Source organism: Selaginella moellendorffii, unplaced genomic scaffold (assembly GCF_000143415.4).
Source record: "Selaginella moellendorffii unplaced genomic scaffold, v1.0 SELMOscaffold_33, whole genome shotgun sequence".
NCBI lineage: Eukaryota > Viridiplantae > Streptophyta > Lycopodiopsida > Selaginellales > Selaginellaceae > Selaginella > Selaginella moellendorffii.
The window spans coordinates 422,007-442,930 of record NW_003314294.1 but is presented as its reverse complement, the minus strand read 5'-3'; the positions used below and the strand labels follow the sequence as shown (position 1 = coordinate 442,930).

The following is a 20,924-nucleotide window of genomic DNA, read 5'->3' as shown; positions in this document are numbered from 1 at the left end:
CTTGCCAGCGAGGGAATGGAGACTGCTGGGCGGCATTTGGCGCAGCGCCTGGCGGAGATCGGCGTGACCGATCTCTGGATTTTAATCTGCTGCTGCTCGACGAGCTCATCGCCGAGCTGCGTCGTGGGCTGCTGCAACGAGCTGCGTGGGAGCTTGCGCGGCTTATCGTCATCAACGCCATCGCGGGCTCCTACAGCGAGAATTTGCCGGTGATTTGCATCGTTGGAGGCCCCAATTCGAATGAGTATGGGAGCAATCGAGTTGTTCATCACACGACTGGAGTCGCGGATTTTACTCAGGAGCTCGCATGCTTCAAGCAAGACCTGTGCTCAGGTAACAAAATTTCTTTCTTTCTTTCCATTCGTTTCTTTTTTACTCCTTTCTCTGTGATTTCATCACATTGAAAACTTGGTTTTCTTGGAGCATGGAATCTCTCATCAATGGTTTTGATGGTTTATGCGTGGAAGATTTTTGTCCTGCAGTACTTTGTTCTTGTTCTTTTGTGCTTGTTTGGAAATCGTCGTGCTCTTCCTCGCTGACACAACACACACAAGCATTGTTTTCATAGCTTTATGGGAACCAAGACAAAGCCTTTATAGGAACTTGGCTGATTTCTCCATGTATTTTTCTTTCACAGGTGGTTGTCAAGGACCTGGAGGATGCTCACGAGTTGATCGACTGCGCCATATTTACGTGCCTCTGGCGGAAGTTGGCGGCAAGGAGAACTCTGGTGCAAAGCTCCGAGTTAATGTGCTCTTCCAGGTCTAGACTCTCTCGTCGAGGTTTCAACATTTCATTTTCTGAAATTCCTTCTTTCTTTTCTACAGGGCATGCTGTCAAAGGATACGGGTGATTCTCGGTTTAATTGTCAAAAGCTGAAACTTCCGGATGGTTGCGGGTAGGCCGAGGCGAATGCCCTTCAATGCACCGCCAGAAGATTCTGAAGGTTGTCTTGGGTGCATTCAATCGATTTGGTAATAGATGACTTGCATTGACCCCTCCTCACTTGCTGGATCTACAAACCCTAGAACGACACTAACATTCATTTTTTCCCCTTTGCACATATATGATATGGGCATGCTTAAGTTGATCAAAGACTTTGTGATTTGGATAACTTTGCCTGTGAAAAAACAGAACGTTTGAAATATAGATTTTTCTTCTTTGCATGTCCAAAGTTGTGATTCCTTCTAGTGTGCATTTCTAATTATAATTGGTTAAGGAATTTTTGCACTTTGTTAAAGAGTGCTTTCGTACTTTTTGGTCTCTCTTTGGCTTCTCGACGAGGTATGTGTGGTTGGGTTCACGCTTGAAATAGTCATGGAGATCGCTGAAGAGAGAATAACTCTAACTAGAAGATCACAAGCCTCCAAATGGATACATAAATTATTTCACATTGAGATTCTTGCATGCCCCCACATCTAGGTGGCATGCCCTTTGTGAACCTCTCTTTTTATTATAAACTTAGTATTACTGTAATCAGATTTCCTTATTCTTATTTGTGTTCTTCTTGCAAACTGGATCTTTTAATTGTTTTCTTAGCAGTAAAGATGTTTATTTTACAGTATCTAAACATGACTACCTTACTACATATTTTTTTAAAAAAATACTTTTATTCCCAAATTGACTCGTAATATGGTTAAAAAACTATTGAAAGTATAAAGAATATACAAATAATGGTAAAACATCTAAACTATAAGTACCAAATAAATATCATTAAAATTGATGGAATATGGAAATAAAATATTAAAATATGCATATTTAATTAACTTGAAAACCATAATTTATATATGGGAGTGAGTGGTTTAAATTAAAACCAATCTAATGGCTACTAAAATCCCACAATACTAATAATAATATATAATATTATAACTGTACACCTAAACTTTATATCATCCCTTCCTCTCAAAATGATGGAAGGTAATTAAAGACATTAAAAAGAAGCACTAATGGATTTGTAAGTGGTGTCAATTGTTCTTAATCCCTTTGTATATACACAATTTCTTGAGGATTGGATTATTGAAAATCATACTAAACTTTGTAAACTTATGACTAACTTGCTGCAATATTTGACATAGTCCCTTCTAATGAGTAAAGAACCCCTTAAATAAACCATATATTGTAAGATTGGGAAATTAAACTACACTAAGTCATCCACTTTATACTTTAAAAATTGATGATAATAGGAGTTGTGGCACCATTGTTGTCCCACTTGTACATGGCCCAAGTGTTTAATAAACTCCACTCAAACTAGTGAAAGAATGTTTGTCAAATAGTGATCCCATGATATAATATTTGTCACAAATATGATTTTAGGTATCAAAATTTACTTGTCAACCAATCTTTACGGACACTTTCTTTACTACTATGATGGTAGGAGGTCAATGCTGCTAGTTCTTTTTATAATTCCCACTTGAAATAATTGAGAATTGATCAATGCATGTGTATTTAGATTGGATAAACATAAGGTAGGAACTCCTAGTCTGACACCATTTGGCATGCAAGAGTTGGATACAGGGAGTTAATGTGTATAAGGGATATGAAATGCGTACTAAACCCTCTCATAGTATAACAGGTTTAGAGTTTAACTCCAGATTTAGGTGCACTATAGCATTGGTAGCTTGTGGCGATTGCAAAGGTAAATTGAACTTCATTAGCAATATCATATTATGATTATATAAGAGTTTATATAGTGAATTATCAACATAACCCTATGATATATGTATACTAAACAAATAACAAATAACCATCTCAATCCAAATATTGAAATTTACATACTTTATAATCATTCTTTTGAAGGTCCAAATCTGTTTATAAATGATAAGAACTCATGATAGTGTAGTGTATCCCTAGGCAAGACATTAAAATATGGCCATAAATGTAGAACCATTATCCCAGAGAATCCATCAAATCAAATGCCACCAACTCAAATAAATGAGAAATTGCAATTGACTTCAACTGTTTTTTATAGCACAAGGGGGAGTATTATGAGTTTGACATCAAGTGCAACTATGTACATACTAGATAATATCACATTGCATCTCCAGCCAATAGAAATACTTATGTAACTTCTTAGTCATACAATGATGTGTCATATACCTACTTAAAATAGAAAAATTATAATAGGCATGGAGAAAGCACTAGTTGTAAATGATCATTAGGATTAGTCACCATAAAATAAAAAAGTTATCCTTAAGATGATATTGAGAATGTAAATATCAAAAGGTAAGTTATCAACAAGTGATGAAGATTCATAAACCCATCACAAAGCTTAGATATATGGCTTAACTTTTTTAAGCCTCACAAACCTCATCATAAAAAGGTAAATCTTACTCCACACTTTATGGATAATGAACATCAAATATAACAATTATCAATAATATGGAATCTTTATCTATTAATATTAAAATAACAAGCTCCTTAGGAATAAAAGAAGAAAGTGAAGAAGGGAGGAGAGTTTCAAAAAGAGCATTAACATCAACTATAGAACTCCCTAAATGATGAATAACTTCAAAGTTATATATTTAAGGCTTTAAAGCTCACCAAATAATATAATTAACTAAGTTCTAGAGCTCACTAAACAATATAATTAACTAAGTTCTTCCACTTCAATAATGAAGTAATCGCAACATAGTCACCTTATAGTAATATCCAAGAACCATATAAATATACATGAAGCTTCTTAAAACTTTAACTTCTCTATTATAAAGTAGTTCATTTCTACTAGTTGCAATATATAACTGATATAGGATCAATATTTGATATTCGAAGCATCCACATACAAAATAAAAGGTTAAGTGTAATCAAGATATGCTAAAATTGGAAGAGTCACCAACAACTCTTTAAAATCTATAAATGCCCACTTGCAATCCTCAAATTAAATTAAGAACAATATTGATGACTTTGGCAATACTTGCAATAATGTAGTATAATTAAAAAAAATGGTCAACAAAATAATTAAGATATTGCACCTTGCCAAAGAAGTGTTGCACATCATTCACGCACTTCGGAGTAAAGAACTTTAAAATAGCCATAAGTTTGTTATGATTAACTTGCAAACCTTCACAAAAAATATAGTACTCAAAATAGAGAATGACTCGAGAAATAATCCATGGGGTTCAAATATAGAGGGAAAGGGCCCATGAACAAGAGTGCACCCCCTTTTCCAATCGGTTAAGAGTCTTGGGATATTTGGGGTTAAGCGTCCTTGGGTTTGAATAGTACTGGGCTGAGTGACCTCCCAAGAAATCTAAACTCTGGAATTTACATTTGGTATTAGAGGGGTTTCAGGTCCGACTCTGTTGGTTGGCTAAGGGAATCACACCATATGTTGACTAAGGGAATCACACCATATGTTGATTGACATTTGGCTGGTCCAATTTGCTCCCAAGGGGTGTGTCAAGAGGCTCTCGAGAGAATTGCAGCTCCTCACGCCCATTCATGAGGGCGTGAACTTGCAAGGAAGCATGGTGGATTGTAAGCAACTAAAGATAACGACTCGAGAGATTGTCCATGGGGTTCAAATATAGAGGGAAAGGGCCCATGAACAAGAGTGCACCCCCTTTTTCAATCAATTAAGGATTTTGGGATATTTAGAGTTAAATGTTTTTGGGTTTGAATAGTACTTGGCTGGATGACCTCCTGGGAAGTTTAAATTCAGGAACTTACAGTTGTGTGTTTAGACCCAAACACGTACTTTGATGGCTTCAACTTTAAACTAACTTCTTACAATTAATCCAACACCTTGAAAACATCACAAACATGCTTCTCTTACATCCCATCCAAGTGGACCAAAATATCATTGATGAAGTCATCATTCACTTTTAGATTGTTGGAGGGGACCAACATATCATTGATGAAGTCATCATTCACTTCTAGATTGTAAAAAATTTTGTCTATCATTTGTTGAAAAGTCACTAGAGCATTGTTCAAATCGAATGCAATCACTAAGAACTCATATAAACCAAATGATGCATCTTCTTCGGCTATCAACACTTGTCAATACCCAAAAAAAATATTTACTTAGTAAACTAGCAACTTTTCCCCAAATAATTTAGTAGATCAATATTATGAGCAAGAGGGTACATATCTAGGATAATCATCTAATTTGATAGATAATAGTTGATGCACAATCAAATACCCCTATCAAATTTTGTCACAAGATGAAGTTTACATATTAAAAAACTCCAAGACTTTTGGATAACACACTTCTCCAATGTTTCCTTGATATTTGCACATAAAATCTTGATTTCCTTTGGCGACTAACAACGAATAAAAACCTTAATTGGACAAGCATCCTAGTTAGAATAAGATAGTATGTTGCAATCTTAGCCCTAGATAATAAGTCAAAGAGATTAGTATACTCCTTAAGCTGGTCAATTGCTACAACATAAATGCCATCAAAAGGATATGATAAAGGAAAAGAGGAGCAAGATAAAAATATAATAGGAAATAATAAGGAGACAAAAATGATAGAAGCATAAGGATGAACTAGAACAAAAATAAAAGGAATGGAATAAAAATGAGATAAAGAGGAGATGCCTCAAAGTCACATTTGGCATAATTACATTGCAATTAATCTATATTTAAGGATGACGTTAAAAGCTTAACTTGGCACTACTCACAATAATTGAAACTCAAGCTCGAAATCACCCATATGCACAATTAAGTTCACCTCATCATGCGTATTTGTATGTGTATGACCATTGTTATAAAGAATGAAGACTGGCTTTGCTATAGGACACAATTGTAAATGGCAACATGTGGCAATAAACCAAATAATAAAAGATAAACTCAAGCCTGTATTAACTAATACAGACAAAACAATAAGAAACCTCTTATTATAAGAATAAGCTTGAAAAGTAAACACTAAATGAATTAGTGTTAAGTGAAGATGGTACTCTCGAAAAAAGGATGAAAGAGTCACTAACTTAGTTACGTAAAAACCCTCTACTACTTGTGCAATTCCTTGTTTCCTAGAAGAATCTCTATGTCATGACCTTCCACTACAATAGCACCAATATGACATTATTAACGTCAAGGTAAGATATTAATCTAGAAAATACGGACAATGCCAATATATGTGGCCAACTTCATCATATACCCATCACCAAACATCATAGCCATAACCACGTTCTTGCCCTTATTCTTGAATACGGGTAACAATAGTGTCAACCTTCACTAGAAGAAGATCTCCCACAGAAAGTAGAGTTGAAATATGTGTAGGAATAAGTGAAAAAGATGATATCTCATAACATTATATCAGTTAAAGAGTGTTATCAAGGGTGGTGGGAGCAAATGCATGTATAAAGCTTACATTATTTTAATGAAATACTAGCCATAATATATTTACTCCAATATATTTAGCTCTATGTGAAACAAGAGGTTTTGAAAGCAAATACCAAACTGTATCAATGACTTAGATGGCTTTTGAAAGAGATGATACAAATGTTGAATTACATCATCACAATCATCAACATATCCAAATGCATGCTTAAAAACATCTAAGAGAAAGCTCTAATTCATATGAGTGTCTATGTTTAAACTATTGTACCATTGCAACACCATCTTTTAAAAATATATGAGGAACTTGCACGAATGTCAAGTATCATCCCAAGAATGATAAGTAGCAATCACTGTAAAATGATTGAACTAATAATACACATTATTCCCAGGATTCCCAAAGAAAAACTCCAACTAGATGCAAGGGTTGTCAATAAGAGTGCACTACACACTATGAATGCCAATATCAAATGAATTTGATTAGTCATATGTAACCACATAGTATTAAGTAATTACACCAGTTGATACTTTAGAGTCAAAGGAAGAGGAGGAGGCTACTACTCTACCATGAAGATGAATGAAATGAAGGGAAAAAAGAAAAACTGAAAAGCTATTAAAGAAAAGAAAAAGATTTAGACAATGTAAAAGCTAAATTTAAAATAAAAGCACAAATCAAAACACTTATCATGGACAATCAAAGCTGCCCCTTATCGCTACTAATATGAGTGTATGGATTATGCAAATAGAATATAGAAATGTGCATATTTGATTCTCTATAGTAAAAATGCTCTAAGAAATGAAAGAATTGATATCTGGACAATAATAATGTTCAAACCATGACAAAGCCCGAAAACCCTAGTTTATATACAAAAGCAAGTGGTCTGAATTGAAACAAGTTTAATAGCTACTTAAATCCCATTATATTAATAATAGTATATGACATCATAGCTTTACACTTAGATCTCACAATGTAAATTTTGCCATATTTAAATTGATATATATTATAACTTTTATTAAGTTTTTTTTTCCTCTTTTCATGAGTCATGTAAACTTCATCTAAAGTTATTATTCATTTAGATTTATTTTACATTTATAAATTATAAACTTTCTGAAATACTTTTTAGTATATACTAGTTTATTATACCATCTTATGCAATAAGATTAATCTTGTATTTAAATTACAAATATATTTATTTCATTGCATTGGTAAATTTCATTAATAAATAATACTAAATAGGAATAACAAGCCACACATTGTTGTGGGAAATATGGAGCAAATTAAGTTTTTAATCTTATAAATTACTATATTTTATATATTATAATGAATTTTCTAATTATTTTTCCAAATTATATTTTTTGAGTTACCAATATGACTTGATACAACTAATTTTCCATTATCTTCAAGCGTTAATAAAGCAAAAAGTATGCATTCTAAACAATAATTATCATTTTCCCATATAATATTATCATCATCATCATTTATAAGTAAACGACCACTATATTGAAGATGTAAAGAACAAGAAACATCAAATTTTTTTGAATTTGTAGACCATATACTTTTTTCATGAAGAATACTTTCAATTATTAAATTACAATTGATAAGAGTTGCTCTATAATGATTATTTGATGATACTAAAGCATTGCCATTAATTATATATGTACTAATTCTATGTTTATATCCACTTATTAATTGTGTTCTATATGCCCAACATTGTGAAGTATCAAAATCACTATTTAAAATATCTCTAGGTGGATTATTATCATCAGGTAAATCTTTTGGATATTCTAAAGAAGGCATTGGATCATTAGGATTTCTTCTTCTTGGTCCACTAGCAAAATAATCAATTATAAAGTGTCTATAAACAGTAATAATTTCTTGTAAACCATAAAGACGTGCATGATATTCTACAAGTCGTAATATTTGAGTAAATGTTTCTTGTAAATATCGTGCAGTAAATGCATAGCCTTCAGGAAGTGATCTACAATTAAAGCCCCTTAAAGCATCACGAAATATATAAATTCGAATAATAACTTGTTGATAAGCAACAGTTACTGATTCTTGAATAAAATATCCATCTGGCCCAGGATTGATTGGTATGTTAATTCTTCCTATTAAATTTCTAAATTCACTTATAATTCTACTGATGTGTCTATTACCAAAATGGTATAAACCTCCAATCGTTCTTGTTTGTGGTGGTTGTGCATAATAGCTTGCAATAAAAGAAAAAATTAAAATTACTAATAATAAAATTTTAAAGCTCATTATTACAAATAAGAAATAAGAAAAACTATATATCTATTTATATAAATTTTTAGTTTGCCATTGTGAGTGCTTGGAATATAGAAAGGGAATATAGAAATGTGCATATCAATTAGCCCAAAAACTCTAGCTTATATACAGAAGTGAGTGGTCCAAATTGAAACCAATCCGACAGCTACCAAAATCCCACTACGCTAATATTAATATATGGCATCGTAACCGTACACTTGGCCCTCACACCATTTGTTTGTTCTCAAATTTTTAATTATTAGTTTTAAATATTATAAATTATTAAAGATGAGTACCATTTTTTTCAAGAAAAAACATTTATTATATTTGTACACAAAATATTTACATGAAAAAGTTGGCTATTGTTTACATATTTTAATAATATTTTTAAGTATTATTATTGTATTGTTAATTTAATAAGCACTTGTCAAGTTCTTAGAGATTTGCCAGAGAGTGGCGTGACTGATCTCTTTGGCGTGCTGGGGGATTTTAATCTGCTAAATTACATGGGCTATTGCGACGAGCTCAATGCTGGGTATGCCACCGATGGCTACCCGCGGGCGCCAAAGGCGTGGGAGCTTCCGCTGTGACCTTCACTGTTGGGGGGCTTAGTGTCATCAACGCCATCGCGGGCTCCTAGAGCGAGAATTTGCCGGTGATTTGCATCGTTGGAGGCTCCAATTCGAATTCTTTCATCACACGATTGGAAGTTAATTGTGCTCAGGTAACGAAATTTTTTCTCTCTTTTTCTTCTTTCTGTGTGGAACATCCATTGCTGTTGCAATTTAAAACTTGTTTATTTTGTGGAGCATGAAATCTCTCATCAATGATTATGATGGTTTTTGCGTGGAAGATTTGTGTCTTGCTTGGAAACCCTTGTGCTGACATAACACAAGCATTGTTTTCATAGATTTATGTGAACCAAGACAAAGCTTTTATAGGAACTTGGCTCTTTGTGGAACTTTTTTCCTGGTCTGTCTAGGTTACAGCACAGGATGTTGGGGAGCATCATATTCCTGATTAACAACGGTGGCCACGATTGAAGTGGAGATCCACGACGGACACGATAAAAAAAACTGGGATTACACTGGAGTCGTGAACGCTTTACAACAATGAGCATCGCGAGCAAGAAGCTGCTCGAATGGGGGCCGCTGCTGTTACCATTTTGGTTTCTTTTTTTGTTTTGGGATAAACCATAGACACAATTAATTTAGGTCTGGCAATGGTCAGCTTCACTAAGCAACAGGCTGGAAGCGCAAGAGACCTAGAACCCAGTGGCATCAAGTAGCTGCCAAACGATCCTGGCAACTTATTTGGCCTCATGTTTCTTGGGAGGCACCACAAGACCATGTAAATGAATGAATGATTCAAATGCTAGTGCATTAGGGTTCTTCTGATCAATTGAGACTTTATAAAAAAACCCGCTTGTTTTTTTATTGTCGCATTTAGTAGCTTCCATCAGAGCGCACTTTTTCTTTGTGTTTTTCAGGCAGCCTTTCCTTTGCAAGAAAGATGATTGAAACTGTTATGGTTAAAATATAATCATCCTAATAAGGAGGTCAAATAAAATATAGCAAACGAAATTTTAGCCACAATAATTTTAGCGATATATATTGAAAACCACAAGGATACGCAATGGCAGAAAGCATCGGCGTGTGCCTGGATGTGGGGGCTGTGAAGACAGAACTCAAAGCCTTGCAATGGGTTCTTGCAGGTATCTGGTTGCATGCCAAGGACACAATCTATCTTGTATGTATTGGGCTTCCATCTGCCAAAATTCAAAAAAAGAGCTTCAGGTAAATGATCCTTAAAGTTGGTGTTTTGTTATGTTTGTATTCCATCATGGTGACAGCAGTGTTGAGAGTTTGCTCAACAGTGAAGCCAAGGCTGTGGGTGGTTCTTCGTTGGATTGATTGCTGGATTTAACCTCCAGGATGTGTTGTTTTGATGAAGCCCAAACCCCCCAAAGCTTCAAGTTGACGATCGTCTCCCTTTTCTTTGACTTGAAAGTTGACCAATAATAATATAATTTTTTGAACAAGCTGAATGGGTTTTTTATGGTTTATAGCTGGATGTGCTTGTTATTCTGAATTCAAAAAAAAAATTAAAAAAAAATTTAACCAAAATGTTATTTCCGGGTTCGAATCCTGGCCCTTCACTTATTGTTAACATCATTACATCAGACTTAAGTTCTGCAAGATGGTGATAAACCTGGGAGATCATGTTGTTCACGTGTAATCACAGTTTTTTATCCTGTTGTAGGGGCCGTCGATCATGTAATCAGGAACATGAGCAACGAATCATGGTACCAACATCTTGTGCTGAGAGACAAACAAGAAAAAAAAAAACCTCTTTTTCTTGTACTTGTGGAAGACTTAGGAGTACCTGAAAGCTTCCATCTCCAATGCAAGCGATCACACGTATGCGTACCCAAGCAGTGCACCGACGGACCAGCCATCACCAACCATCTTGCAGCTGGAAGTTTCAGCTTTTGGCAATTAAACCAAGAGTCACCGGTTTCAGAGATAGCAAATGAAACATTGAGTGAAAGCATTTTTGAGAAAGAAACCATTAGATTGTAACCTGGGTGTGCTTGAGGCACGAAAAGTCTCTGTAGGAGGTCTTCTTCACCTTTGCCACGAGGCCGTGGAAGAAGTCTTCATACTCTCTCCATGATCTGTAAATCGTTGAGGATCAGGCGGCCGACTCGGACAGCTTCGCAGCAGCATGGAGAGCTCACAGCTCACCAGTATGTCCCGAGGAAATGTTTTTGGTCGACCAGTGACTTATATATGAATTTTCTCAATAATATTGATTTAATTCATAACAAATTATCTTATCGCACAAATGAAATTTTAGCCATGGCAAGACTATATAAATAGTGCACCACCAGAAGTATAATTTTAGAGCAATGGGAATCCGCGTGTGCCTTGAGGATGTTGGTGAGAAGGTTGAAGGGAAGGTCTGGGTGGTGGCTGTCAAGAGCGAACTCAAAGCCTTGCATTGGGTTCTGGCGGAAAACCGATTACAGGCCAAAGACACGATCTACCTTGTATGTATTGGACGTCCACAGGATCCATGGGTCATGAATACTTTCACGAGAGCTAAAGAACTCTGCCAAAATGCAAAGAAAGAGCTCCAGGTATGATTATCCAAATCCCCCTTTTGTTGATTCATGATCATGGGATCATGAGGTGTTGTAGCTCACTATTCACTGTACGGCGCGGTATTTTGGTGACAACCCTGTTCAGATGTTGCTCGAGAGTGAAGCCAAGGGCGTGGGTGCGGATTACCTGGTGTCTGCCAGATCAAGACCTTGGTAAGTCTGTGGTTTTTGATTGGATCGATCACTCAATTGCTGTCCATTTGATCTCAGGGACGGGGAGGGTTGTTTTGAATTTCTTAAGCCGGTCAGTCAATTGGAAAACTATGAAAAATATGACGAGATCCGCGTGAAGGCCAAACCCAGAGTGAAAGCATTGCAACCGCAACTCCCAAAAGGATCGCAATCCCCGAAAGGGTGGTTCTAAGATCAATCTTAATTTCATTAATTTTTTGACTTGAAAGTTGACGACCCTTGCTGACCAATCAAGCTGGTGCGCCGAGGAAATGCCACATAAAGAATGATTTAGGATCATCACGCGTGCCGGATCCCGGAGTTTTTGTATGGTTTGAAGTTTTTTTTAAAGTTCTAGCCTTTCAAAATTATCTCGCGCCAGTATTGTGTCTTTTGTTAACCTAGGTGGTTTTTTCTGGAAGAGTCTTCGTGACAATTTCTCATGTGTCATCCAAATAACATCTGCCATCGTTTATGGTTGGATAGTGTCGAGTCATAGCAATGGCTGAGATGGAAACTTCAAGTAGTTTCATTATGACTTCTATCCTCTCGTTTGGACCCAGAAACGTTGGTCACAGGTGATAAGACATTGGAAGCGTGGGCATGGTGTCTACGCTGTTTTTGAGCACCTTGTATAATTTTGATACAGCTTCGATCTCAGTCTTACTTTTACAAGGATCAATTCTCTGTACAAGATATACTACTGTGAAAGAGTTAATGTCAATATGTTTTTACCCAAGTTCGCAACATCAAAGTAACTGAATTAAAATAGTTAAGCTTAAGGAATACTAGCCTTTTTTCGAATAAAAAATAGCAAACGAAGTTTTAGCCTACAGCTTAGACTATATATGTTGAACACCATATATCGTTTTATACTAGCAATGGCAGAAGCGTGGAAGAAGGAAGGGAAGGTGTGGGTTGTGGCTGTCAAGAGCGAACTCAAAGCCTTGCAATGGGTTCTTGGGGATAATCGGCTGCACGCCAAGGACACGATCTATCTTGTATGTATTGGGCATCCACATGATCCATGGGTGATGAATACTTTCGTGAGAGCTAAAGCGCTCTGCCAAAGTGCAAAAAAGGAACTTCAGGTATGATCCAAAACAAGATGGGATCTTTTGTTGATTCTTGGGACATCTACATTGTTGTAGCTCACTATTCACTATACGGCGCGGTTTGAGCCCATGTTTGGCATTGAGGATTTGCTCAACAGTGAAGCCAAGGCGGTGGGTGCGGATTACCTTGTGTCTGCCAGATCAAGACGGTAAGTCTGTGGTTCTTGGTTGGATTGATCACTCTCAAGTGCTGGATTTAATCTCCAGGATGTGTTGTTTTGAGTTTGTTGTCGAGCCACGGGTAGACTATGACGTGATCTCCGTGAAGACAAAAACCCAGAGTGAAATCAAGTTGACATCCTAAACATTCTAAGATAGATAGACTTGACAGTTGACCTTGCCTTTGACGTTAATAATATAATAGTTTTTTGAAAAAACTGGATGGCGCCGGATCGATTCTCGGCCCAGGAAATGCCACCTAAAGCATGCGAGGTTTGCTCCCTCTCTCTCTCTCTCTCTCTCTCTCTCTCTGTGCGCGCGTTCTTGGCGCTAGGGTATGGTGTTTTTGCCAGGGACTTCGATAATGGCTGATGAGAATTCTCTCTCGCTGCTGTAGGTTACTGGGGAGTGTTGACTCTCAATGTATTTACGCGAGCCGTGAACCCTCGCCTGGAGTTCAACGTAGGAAAAGAGGTTCGTACGCTCCTTTTTTTGTGTGTGTGTCTCCTGTGTCCTTGTTTTCGTTCTTTGTAGATTTTCTTCCCAAAATCGTGATTCTTTCCAGTGTGGATCTCATTTCTAGTTATAGCTGGTCAAGGAATTTTCACGCGCTCGTACCAAAGCTCGTAGAGCGCGAGCTTTGGTACTTGGAAGTTGGAAGAATTTTGGTCTCTCTTTGGCTTCTCGAAGAGGTGTGTGTGGTTGGATTCACGCTCGAAACAGTCCCAGAAGTCACGGAAGAAAGAAGAACTCCAACCAAAATATCGCAAAGTCCACAAGCCTCTAAACCGACCCAAGATTGACTTGGAGAATTGGATCGATCGTTTCTACACTGAGATTCTTGCATTGCATGCCTCCAAGAAGTCGCAGTTTATTTTCTTGAGAGTGCGATTCGAACCCACACCCTTGCGGACCATCCGGCGCCTTAGACCAGTTCGACCATCTCAACTTAACGTTATCTAAGTTAATGAATCGTCCACATGTCTCTGACACTTGTCAAGTTCTTAGAGATTTAGGGTTCTTGCCGGACTCGGCGGAGATCGGCGTGACCGATCTCTTCGGCGTGCCGGGGGATTTCAATCTGCTGCTACTCGACGAGCTCATCGCCGAGCCGCGGCTGAATTTCGTGGGCTGTTGCAACGAGCTCAATGCTGGGTATGCCGCCGATGGCTACGCGCGGGCCAAAGGCGTGGGAGCTTGCGTCGTGACGTTCACTGTTGGGGGGCTTAGCGTCACCAATGCCATCGCGGGCTCCTACAGCGAGAATTTGCCGGTGATTTGCATCGTTGGAGGCGAATGGAGCAATCGAGTTCTTCATTCCACGATTGGAGTCGCGGATTTTACTCAGGAGCTCGCATGCTTCAAGCCAGTTACTTGTGCTCAGGTACCAAAATTCTTCCTTTGGAGCATCCATCAAGATCTTGCGATTGAAAACTTGGTTTTCTCTGGAGCATGGAATCTCTCATCAATGGTTTTGATGGTTTTTGCGTGGAAGATTTTTGTTCTGCAGTACTTTGTTCTTGTTGTTTTGTGCTTGTTTGGAAATCCTCGTGCTCTCCTCGCTGACACAAAACACAAGCATTGTTTTCATAGCTTTATGGCCCCGATGCAGTATGGTTGCCGAAAGATGGATACTTTAGTCGATCAACTCGTGAGCATCCTCCAGGTCCTTGACAACAACCTGTGACATGGAGAATTCCACAAGTGCCTATAAAAGCTTTGTCTTGGTACAAACTTTTCTCAATGGAAAACCAATTTAACTTCCAGCTTTTCGTGATCGACAAACTAGGCTGAGCAATCAAAACAGCTTGCATGCTGCCATTGATGCTGCTGCAAATTTCCTCAATGCATCCGCAAAGCCAGTTCTCGTTGCCGGTCCAAAGCTTCGAGTAGCCAAAGCCAGAGAGGCGTTTGTGGAGCTCGCAAACTCGTGCGAGTATGCCACTGCTGTGATGCCATCGGCCGGAGACGCATCCACGCTTCATCGGGACTTACTGGGGAGCTGTGAGCTCTCCATGCTGCTGCGAGGTTGCCGAGTCGGCCGACGCTTATCTCTTTGCCGGGCCGATCTTCAACGATTACAGCTCCGTGGGATACTCACTCCTGATCAAGAAGGAGAAAAGCTATCATGGTCGAGCCCGAGAGAGTGACCATCGGTGGAGGCCTCTCGTTTGGATGCGTGCTCATGAAAGACTTTCTCCACGGCCTCGCGGCTAAGGTGAAGAAGAACGCGACCTCCTACGAGAACGTCCAGGACTTTACGTGCCTCTGGCGAAAGTTGGCGGCGAAAAAACTCTGGCGCAAAGCTCCGAGTTAATGTACTCTTCAAGCACATACAGGTTACACCTTTCTTTCAATGGTTTCTTAAGATTCTTTCCTTCTCTCTTGTCTCTACAGGGAATGCTATCAAAGGGTACGGCAGTGATCTCTGAAACGGGTGATTCTTGGTTTAATTGTCAAAAGCTGAAACTTCCGGATGGTTGCGGGTGAGAACTGTAATATTTTCTTCATTTGTTTTCTATCACTCGGATATATTCCAGATATGAATTCCAGATGCAATACGGAGCTATTGGCTGTTCTGTCGGTGCCCTGCTTGGCACGGACAAGGTGCGAAGATAAGCGTGTTATCGCTTGCATTGGAGATGGAAGCTTTCAGGTACTCCGAAGTCTACAAGAAAAAGAGTTTCTTTTCTTTTTTTCCCTGGTATGTCTCTCTAGGTTGCAGCACAAGATGTTGGTACCATGATTCGTTACGGCCAAATGAACATCATATTCCTGATTAACAGCAGTGGCGACACTATTGAAGTGGAGATCCACGACGGAGCCTACAACACGATAAAAAACTTGGATTACACTGGAGTGGTGAACGCATTCCACAACAATGACGGCAAATGCTGGACAGCCAAGGTATCTGTCAAGTTCATATTCACCATCTCACTTTTTTCCTGGTAGGTTTCGACTGAAGCGCTCAAAACCACATGTTTAGTAGAAAAATCTATTTGAGTGGTAAAAATGTTAAAAATAAGTGAGGGTGCCGGGAGTCGAACCCGGAGATACCATTTTGGTTTCTTTTTTTGTTTTGGGATAAACCACTACACCCCCAATACATTTTGTTTTTCTTATTTCCTTATGAGTTGAATATCTTAGTATATGCTAGATAATTAATTTAGGTCCTGCCCACTAAAAAAGAAATTGATTCTGCTATAATAAAAAGATTCTAACTAATTAAACAATTAATTTGTAGCAGTATAAATATGCACTAAGACTTTATTGAAAAACGCATCCATTGCAGCGCACATTTTCCAGGCAGCCCTAATACAAAAATAGCAAACGAAATTTTAGCCACTTAGATGATATATATTGAAAACCACAAGGATACATCTACTAGCAATGGGAGAAAGCATCTGCGTGTGCCTGGACGATGTTGCTGGGAAAAAGGAAGGGAAGGTGTGGTTTGTGGCCGTGAAGACAGAACTCAAAGCCTTGAAATGGGTTCTTGCGGATAACCGGTTGCACGCCAAGGACACGATCTACCTCGTATGTATTAGGCTTCTAGAGGAACCATGGGTGATGAATACTTTGGAAAGAGCTAAAGCGCTCTGCCAAAGTTCAAAGAAAGAGCTTCAGGTATAATCTAAATGATCCTTTAAACTGGTGCTTTATTATGTTTGCGTTTGTTTAGCTCACCATTCACTACACGGCACAGCATCGTGATGAAAGCAGTGTTGAGAGTTTGCTCAACAGTGAAGCGAAGGCTGTGGGAGTGGATTACCTGGTGTCTGCCAGATCAAGCAGGTACGTCTGTGGTTCTTCGTTGGATGGTCATCGAAGTGCTGGATTTAACCTCCAGGATGTGTTGTTTTGAGTTTCTTGAGCCGGACGAGCCATGTGTAGGAGACTATGACGTGATCTCTGTGAAGCCCAATCGCAAGCCCCCCAAAGCTTCAAGTTGACGATTGTCTCGTATAATAATATAATTTTTGGATGGGGATGTGCTTGTTATTCTGGTTTTGAGATAAAGATTGTAAGAAGTTTAGTTATTAGTTTTGAGAAGCTAGAACGCCGTGCACAAGGTCTCTTCCCGGTGGTGAGCTGTAGTTGTCTGTGCTTGATATTATTTGGTATATATATAATTGTGTTTGATACCAAGTTCATAATACTCCTCTTTGTGCTACAAAAAGATTGTTAGAGTTAATTACAATTTCTCATCTATTTGAGTTAGTGCCATTTGATTTGATCGAGCATTTTTCATGGTTAATTGTTAGCAATGAATATGTTATTATTGATTTTAACTACTTAACTTGCCCAGTAGAAGTTGGTGCTCTTGCTAGTGCATTTATGATTACTATTGGATACCTCCTTAATTGAGTTGTGTTCTAATATTCCTGTCTAGAGCAAATTTTCTTAGATAATGTGTAAGTAACCAAAAGGAATTACTCGAAAAACAATCCATAAAAGTTCAAATATAAAAAGAAAGGGCCTATGAATAAGAGTGTGCACCTCATTTTCCAATTGATTAAGGGTCTTGGGATATTTGGGTTAAGCGTCCTTGGGTTTGAATAATACTAGGGTGGGTGACTTCCCAAGAAGTCCAAATTCAGGAGATTACATTTGGTATTAAAGATGTCTCAAGTCCAACTCTGTTAGTTGGCCTAAGAGAATTGTAGAGGTCTCAAGTCCAACTCTATTAATTAGCTTAGGAGAATCACACCATATATTGATTGAGAATTGCAGAGGTCTCAAGTCCAACTCTGTTAATTGGCTTAGGAGAATTACACCACATATTAATTAACATTTGATAGGTTTAGTTTGCTCAAGTTGGGCTCGACCCAAGGGGTAGGGTGTCAAGAGAGCGGGGCTTTCAGAAGAGCTATAGTTTCGATTTATAAAGGTTCAAATATAGAGGGAAAGGGCTTATGAACAAGAGTGTGCGCCCTCTTTTTCAATTGATTAAGGGTCTTGAAATATTTGGGGTTAGGTGTCCTTGGGTTTAAATAATACTAAGTTAAGTGACCTCCCAGAAAGTCCAAATTCAGGAGCTTACATAATGGTTCTACATTTATAGCCATGTTTTAATATCTCGTCTAGAAATACACTACATTATCACGAGTTCTTATCATATTATATCTCCGACCAATAGAAAAACCTATATAGTTTCTTAGTTACAAGATGATATGCTATATACTTGCCTAGAATAGAAAAGTTATAAACCTATGTAACTTCTTAGTTACACAATGATATGCTATATACTTGCCTAGAATAAGAAAGTTATAATAAGCATGGAGAAAGCATGAAATAAAAACCAAATGCACCATCAATTGTAAATAATCATTGACCACATTTTTGCCTTTGCCCTTGAACATGGGCAACAATAACATCAACTTCCACTAGAACAAGATCATCTTTTATACAAAGTGGAGTTGAAATTTGTGCAATAAATATCTCATAACATTATGTTAATCAAAGAGTGTTATTAAAGGTGTGTAAGCTCTTAGATTTGGACTTTTTGGGAGGTTATTTAGCCTAATACTATTTAAATCAAAGGATATTTGACTTTAAATATTCCAAGTAGATTAACTAATTAGAAAAAAAGGATGCACTTTTATTCATAAGCTCTTTTTTCTCTATATTTGAACCCCTATAGATTATCTTTTGAATTATTTTTTTAGTTTGCTTATAGGATGGTAAGAGTAAATACATGCATAAGGCTCACAAGATTTTAATGAAGCATTAGCCATAACATTTTCAACTTGATTTGCTCTAGCATATTTAGCTCCATATGAAGTAATTGACTTCAAAAGTAAATACCAAATTACATCACTAACTTAAACAACTTTTGAAGGAGATGATGCAATTGTTGAATTGCATCATCACAATCATCAACAAATCCAAATGTGTACTTAAATACATCTAAGATAAGGCTTTAGTCCATATAAGTGGCTATCCTTAAACCATTACACCACTATAATATTATCCTTTAAAAACATGGGAAACTTGAGTAAATGTTGAGCATCATCCCAAGAATAATAAGTGGTAATCATCATAAAATGATTGAACTAATAATACACATCATCCCTAAGATTCCCAAATAAAAACTCCAGTTAGATGCAACAGTTGGCAATAAGAATGCACCATACATTATAAATGCCACTATCAAATGAGTTTAATTGGTCAACTATGACCATACATCATTCAATAATTACACTAATTGCTACTCTAGAGTCAGAGGAAGAGGAAAAGGCTACTACTTTGCCATAAAGATAAATTAAATGAAGGAAAAAAAAGAGAAAAAATTGAAAAGTTATAAAAGAAAAAGAGATCTAGAATATAAAAGATAGATCTGAAACCAAAAGCACAAATCAAACCACTCATCATATACAATCAAAGGTGCCCCTTATCACTATCAATGTGGAAAACACATAATAAGAACTCTCTAAGAAACAAAAGAACCAACATATCTAGACAATATATATAAAAGTAAGTGGTCTAAATTAAAAAGAGTTTGATGGTTACCAAAATCCCACTATATTAATAATAGTATATAGCATTGTCATATTACACCTAGATCTCAAAATATAAATTTTCTTATTTAAAGCCAAAGCTTGCCAGGTTTAAATTGATGTATATTATAACTTTTATTAAGTTATTTTCTTTCTTTTCCTCATTTAAACTTCACTTATATTTTGGTTGGTAATGAATATGCCTAGAATATTCTTGGATATTCTAGGATATTCTACCATCTAAAGTTACTATTCATTTAGATTAATTTTGCATTTATAAATTATAAACTTTCCTAAACACTTTTTAGTATATACTAGTTTATTCTACCATCTTATGCAATAAGATTAATCTTGTAGTTATAAATTACAAATATATTTATAATTATAAACTTCATATTGGTCAATTGCATTACTAAACAGGAATAACAAGCCACATATTGTTGTGTGCAATATGCATCAAATTAAGTTTTTAATCTTACAAATTACTATAAATTTATATATTATAATGAATTTTCTAACTATTTTTCCAAATTATATTTTTTGAGTTACCAATATGACTTGATACAACTAATTTTTCATTATCTTCAAGTGTTAATAAAGCAAAAAGTATGCATTCTAAACAATAATTATCATTTTCCCATATAATATTATCATCTTCATTTATAAGTAAATGACCACTATATTGAAGATGTAAATAACAAGAAGCATCAAATTTTTCTGAATTTGTGGACCATATACTTTGTTCATGAAGAATACTTTCAATTATTAAATTACAATTGATAAGGGTTGCTCTATAATGATTATTTGATGATACTAAAGCATTGCCATTAATTATATATGTACCAATTCTATATTTATATCCACTTATTAATTGTGTTCTATATGCCCAACATTGTGAAGTATCAAAATCACCATTTAAAATATCTCTAGGTGGATTATTATCATCAGGTAAACCTTTTGGATATTCTAAAGAAGGTATTGGATCATCAGGATCTCTTATTATTGGTCCACTAGCAAAATAATAATAATAATAATTTCTTGTAAACCATAAAGACGTGCATAATATTCTACAAGTCGTAATATTTAAGTAAATGTTTCTTGTAAATATCGTGCAGTAAATGCAAGCCTTCAGGAAGTGATCTACAATTAAAACCCCATAAAGCATCACGAAATATATAAATTCGAATAATAACTTGTTGATAAGCAACACTTATTGATTCTTGAAATAAATATCCATCTGGCCCAGGATTGATTGGTATGTCAAT

General features: G+C 36.6%; 1 protein-coding gene and 2 pseudogenes across 3 annotated transcripts; all 3 read left to right on the top strand.

Annotated features, from left to right (window-relative positions):
- The first annotated feature begins 15 nt into the window (after positions 1–15).
- LOC9638935 lies at positions 16–16,111 on the top strand (annotated as a pseudogene).
- Positions 59–1,045, top strand: LOC112348860. 3 transcript variants are annotated; one of them, XM_024682157.1, is made up of 3 exons: positions 59–333; positions 638–762; positions 828–1,045. In XM_024682157.1, exons 1-3 carry the CDS (start codon positions 241–243, stop codon positions 877–879), a joined length of 270 nt encoding a protein of 89 aa, XP_024537925.1. In that variant the 5' UTR covers positions 59–240; the 3' UTR covers positions 880–1,045. The 3 variants fall into 3 exon arrangements, with proteins under 3 accessions (XP_024537925.1, XP_024537924.1, XP_024537923.1); XM_024682156.1 differs by having other exon boundaries at positions 638–1,045; XM_024682155.1 differs by lacking the exon at positions 59–333 and having other exon boundaries at positions 455–762.
- A 438-nt stretch (positions 16,112–16,549) lies between the features above and the next one.
- The window catches only part of LOC9638933, a 7,301-nt pseudogene continuing 2,926 nt past the window's right edge, over positions 16,550–20,924 (top strand).

Coding starts and splice junctions, on each gene's coding strand:
- LOC112348860 (XM_024682155.1), top strand. CDS start 457: ATGCGTGGAAGATTTTTGTCCTGCAGTACTTTGTTCTTGTTCTTTTGT. Junction 763..827: donor GAGTTAATGTGCTCTTCCAG/GTCTAGACTCTC, acceptor TCTTTTCTACAG/GGCATGCTGTCAAAGGATAC.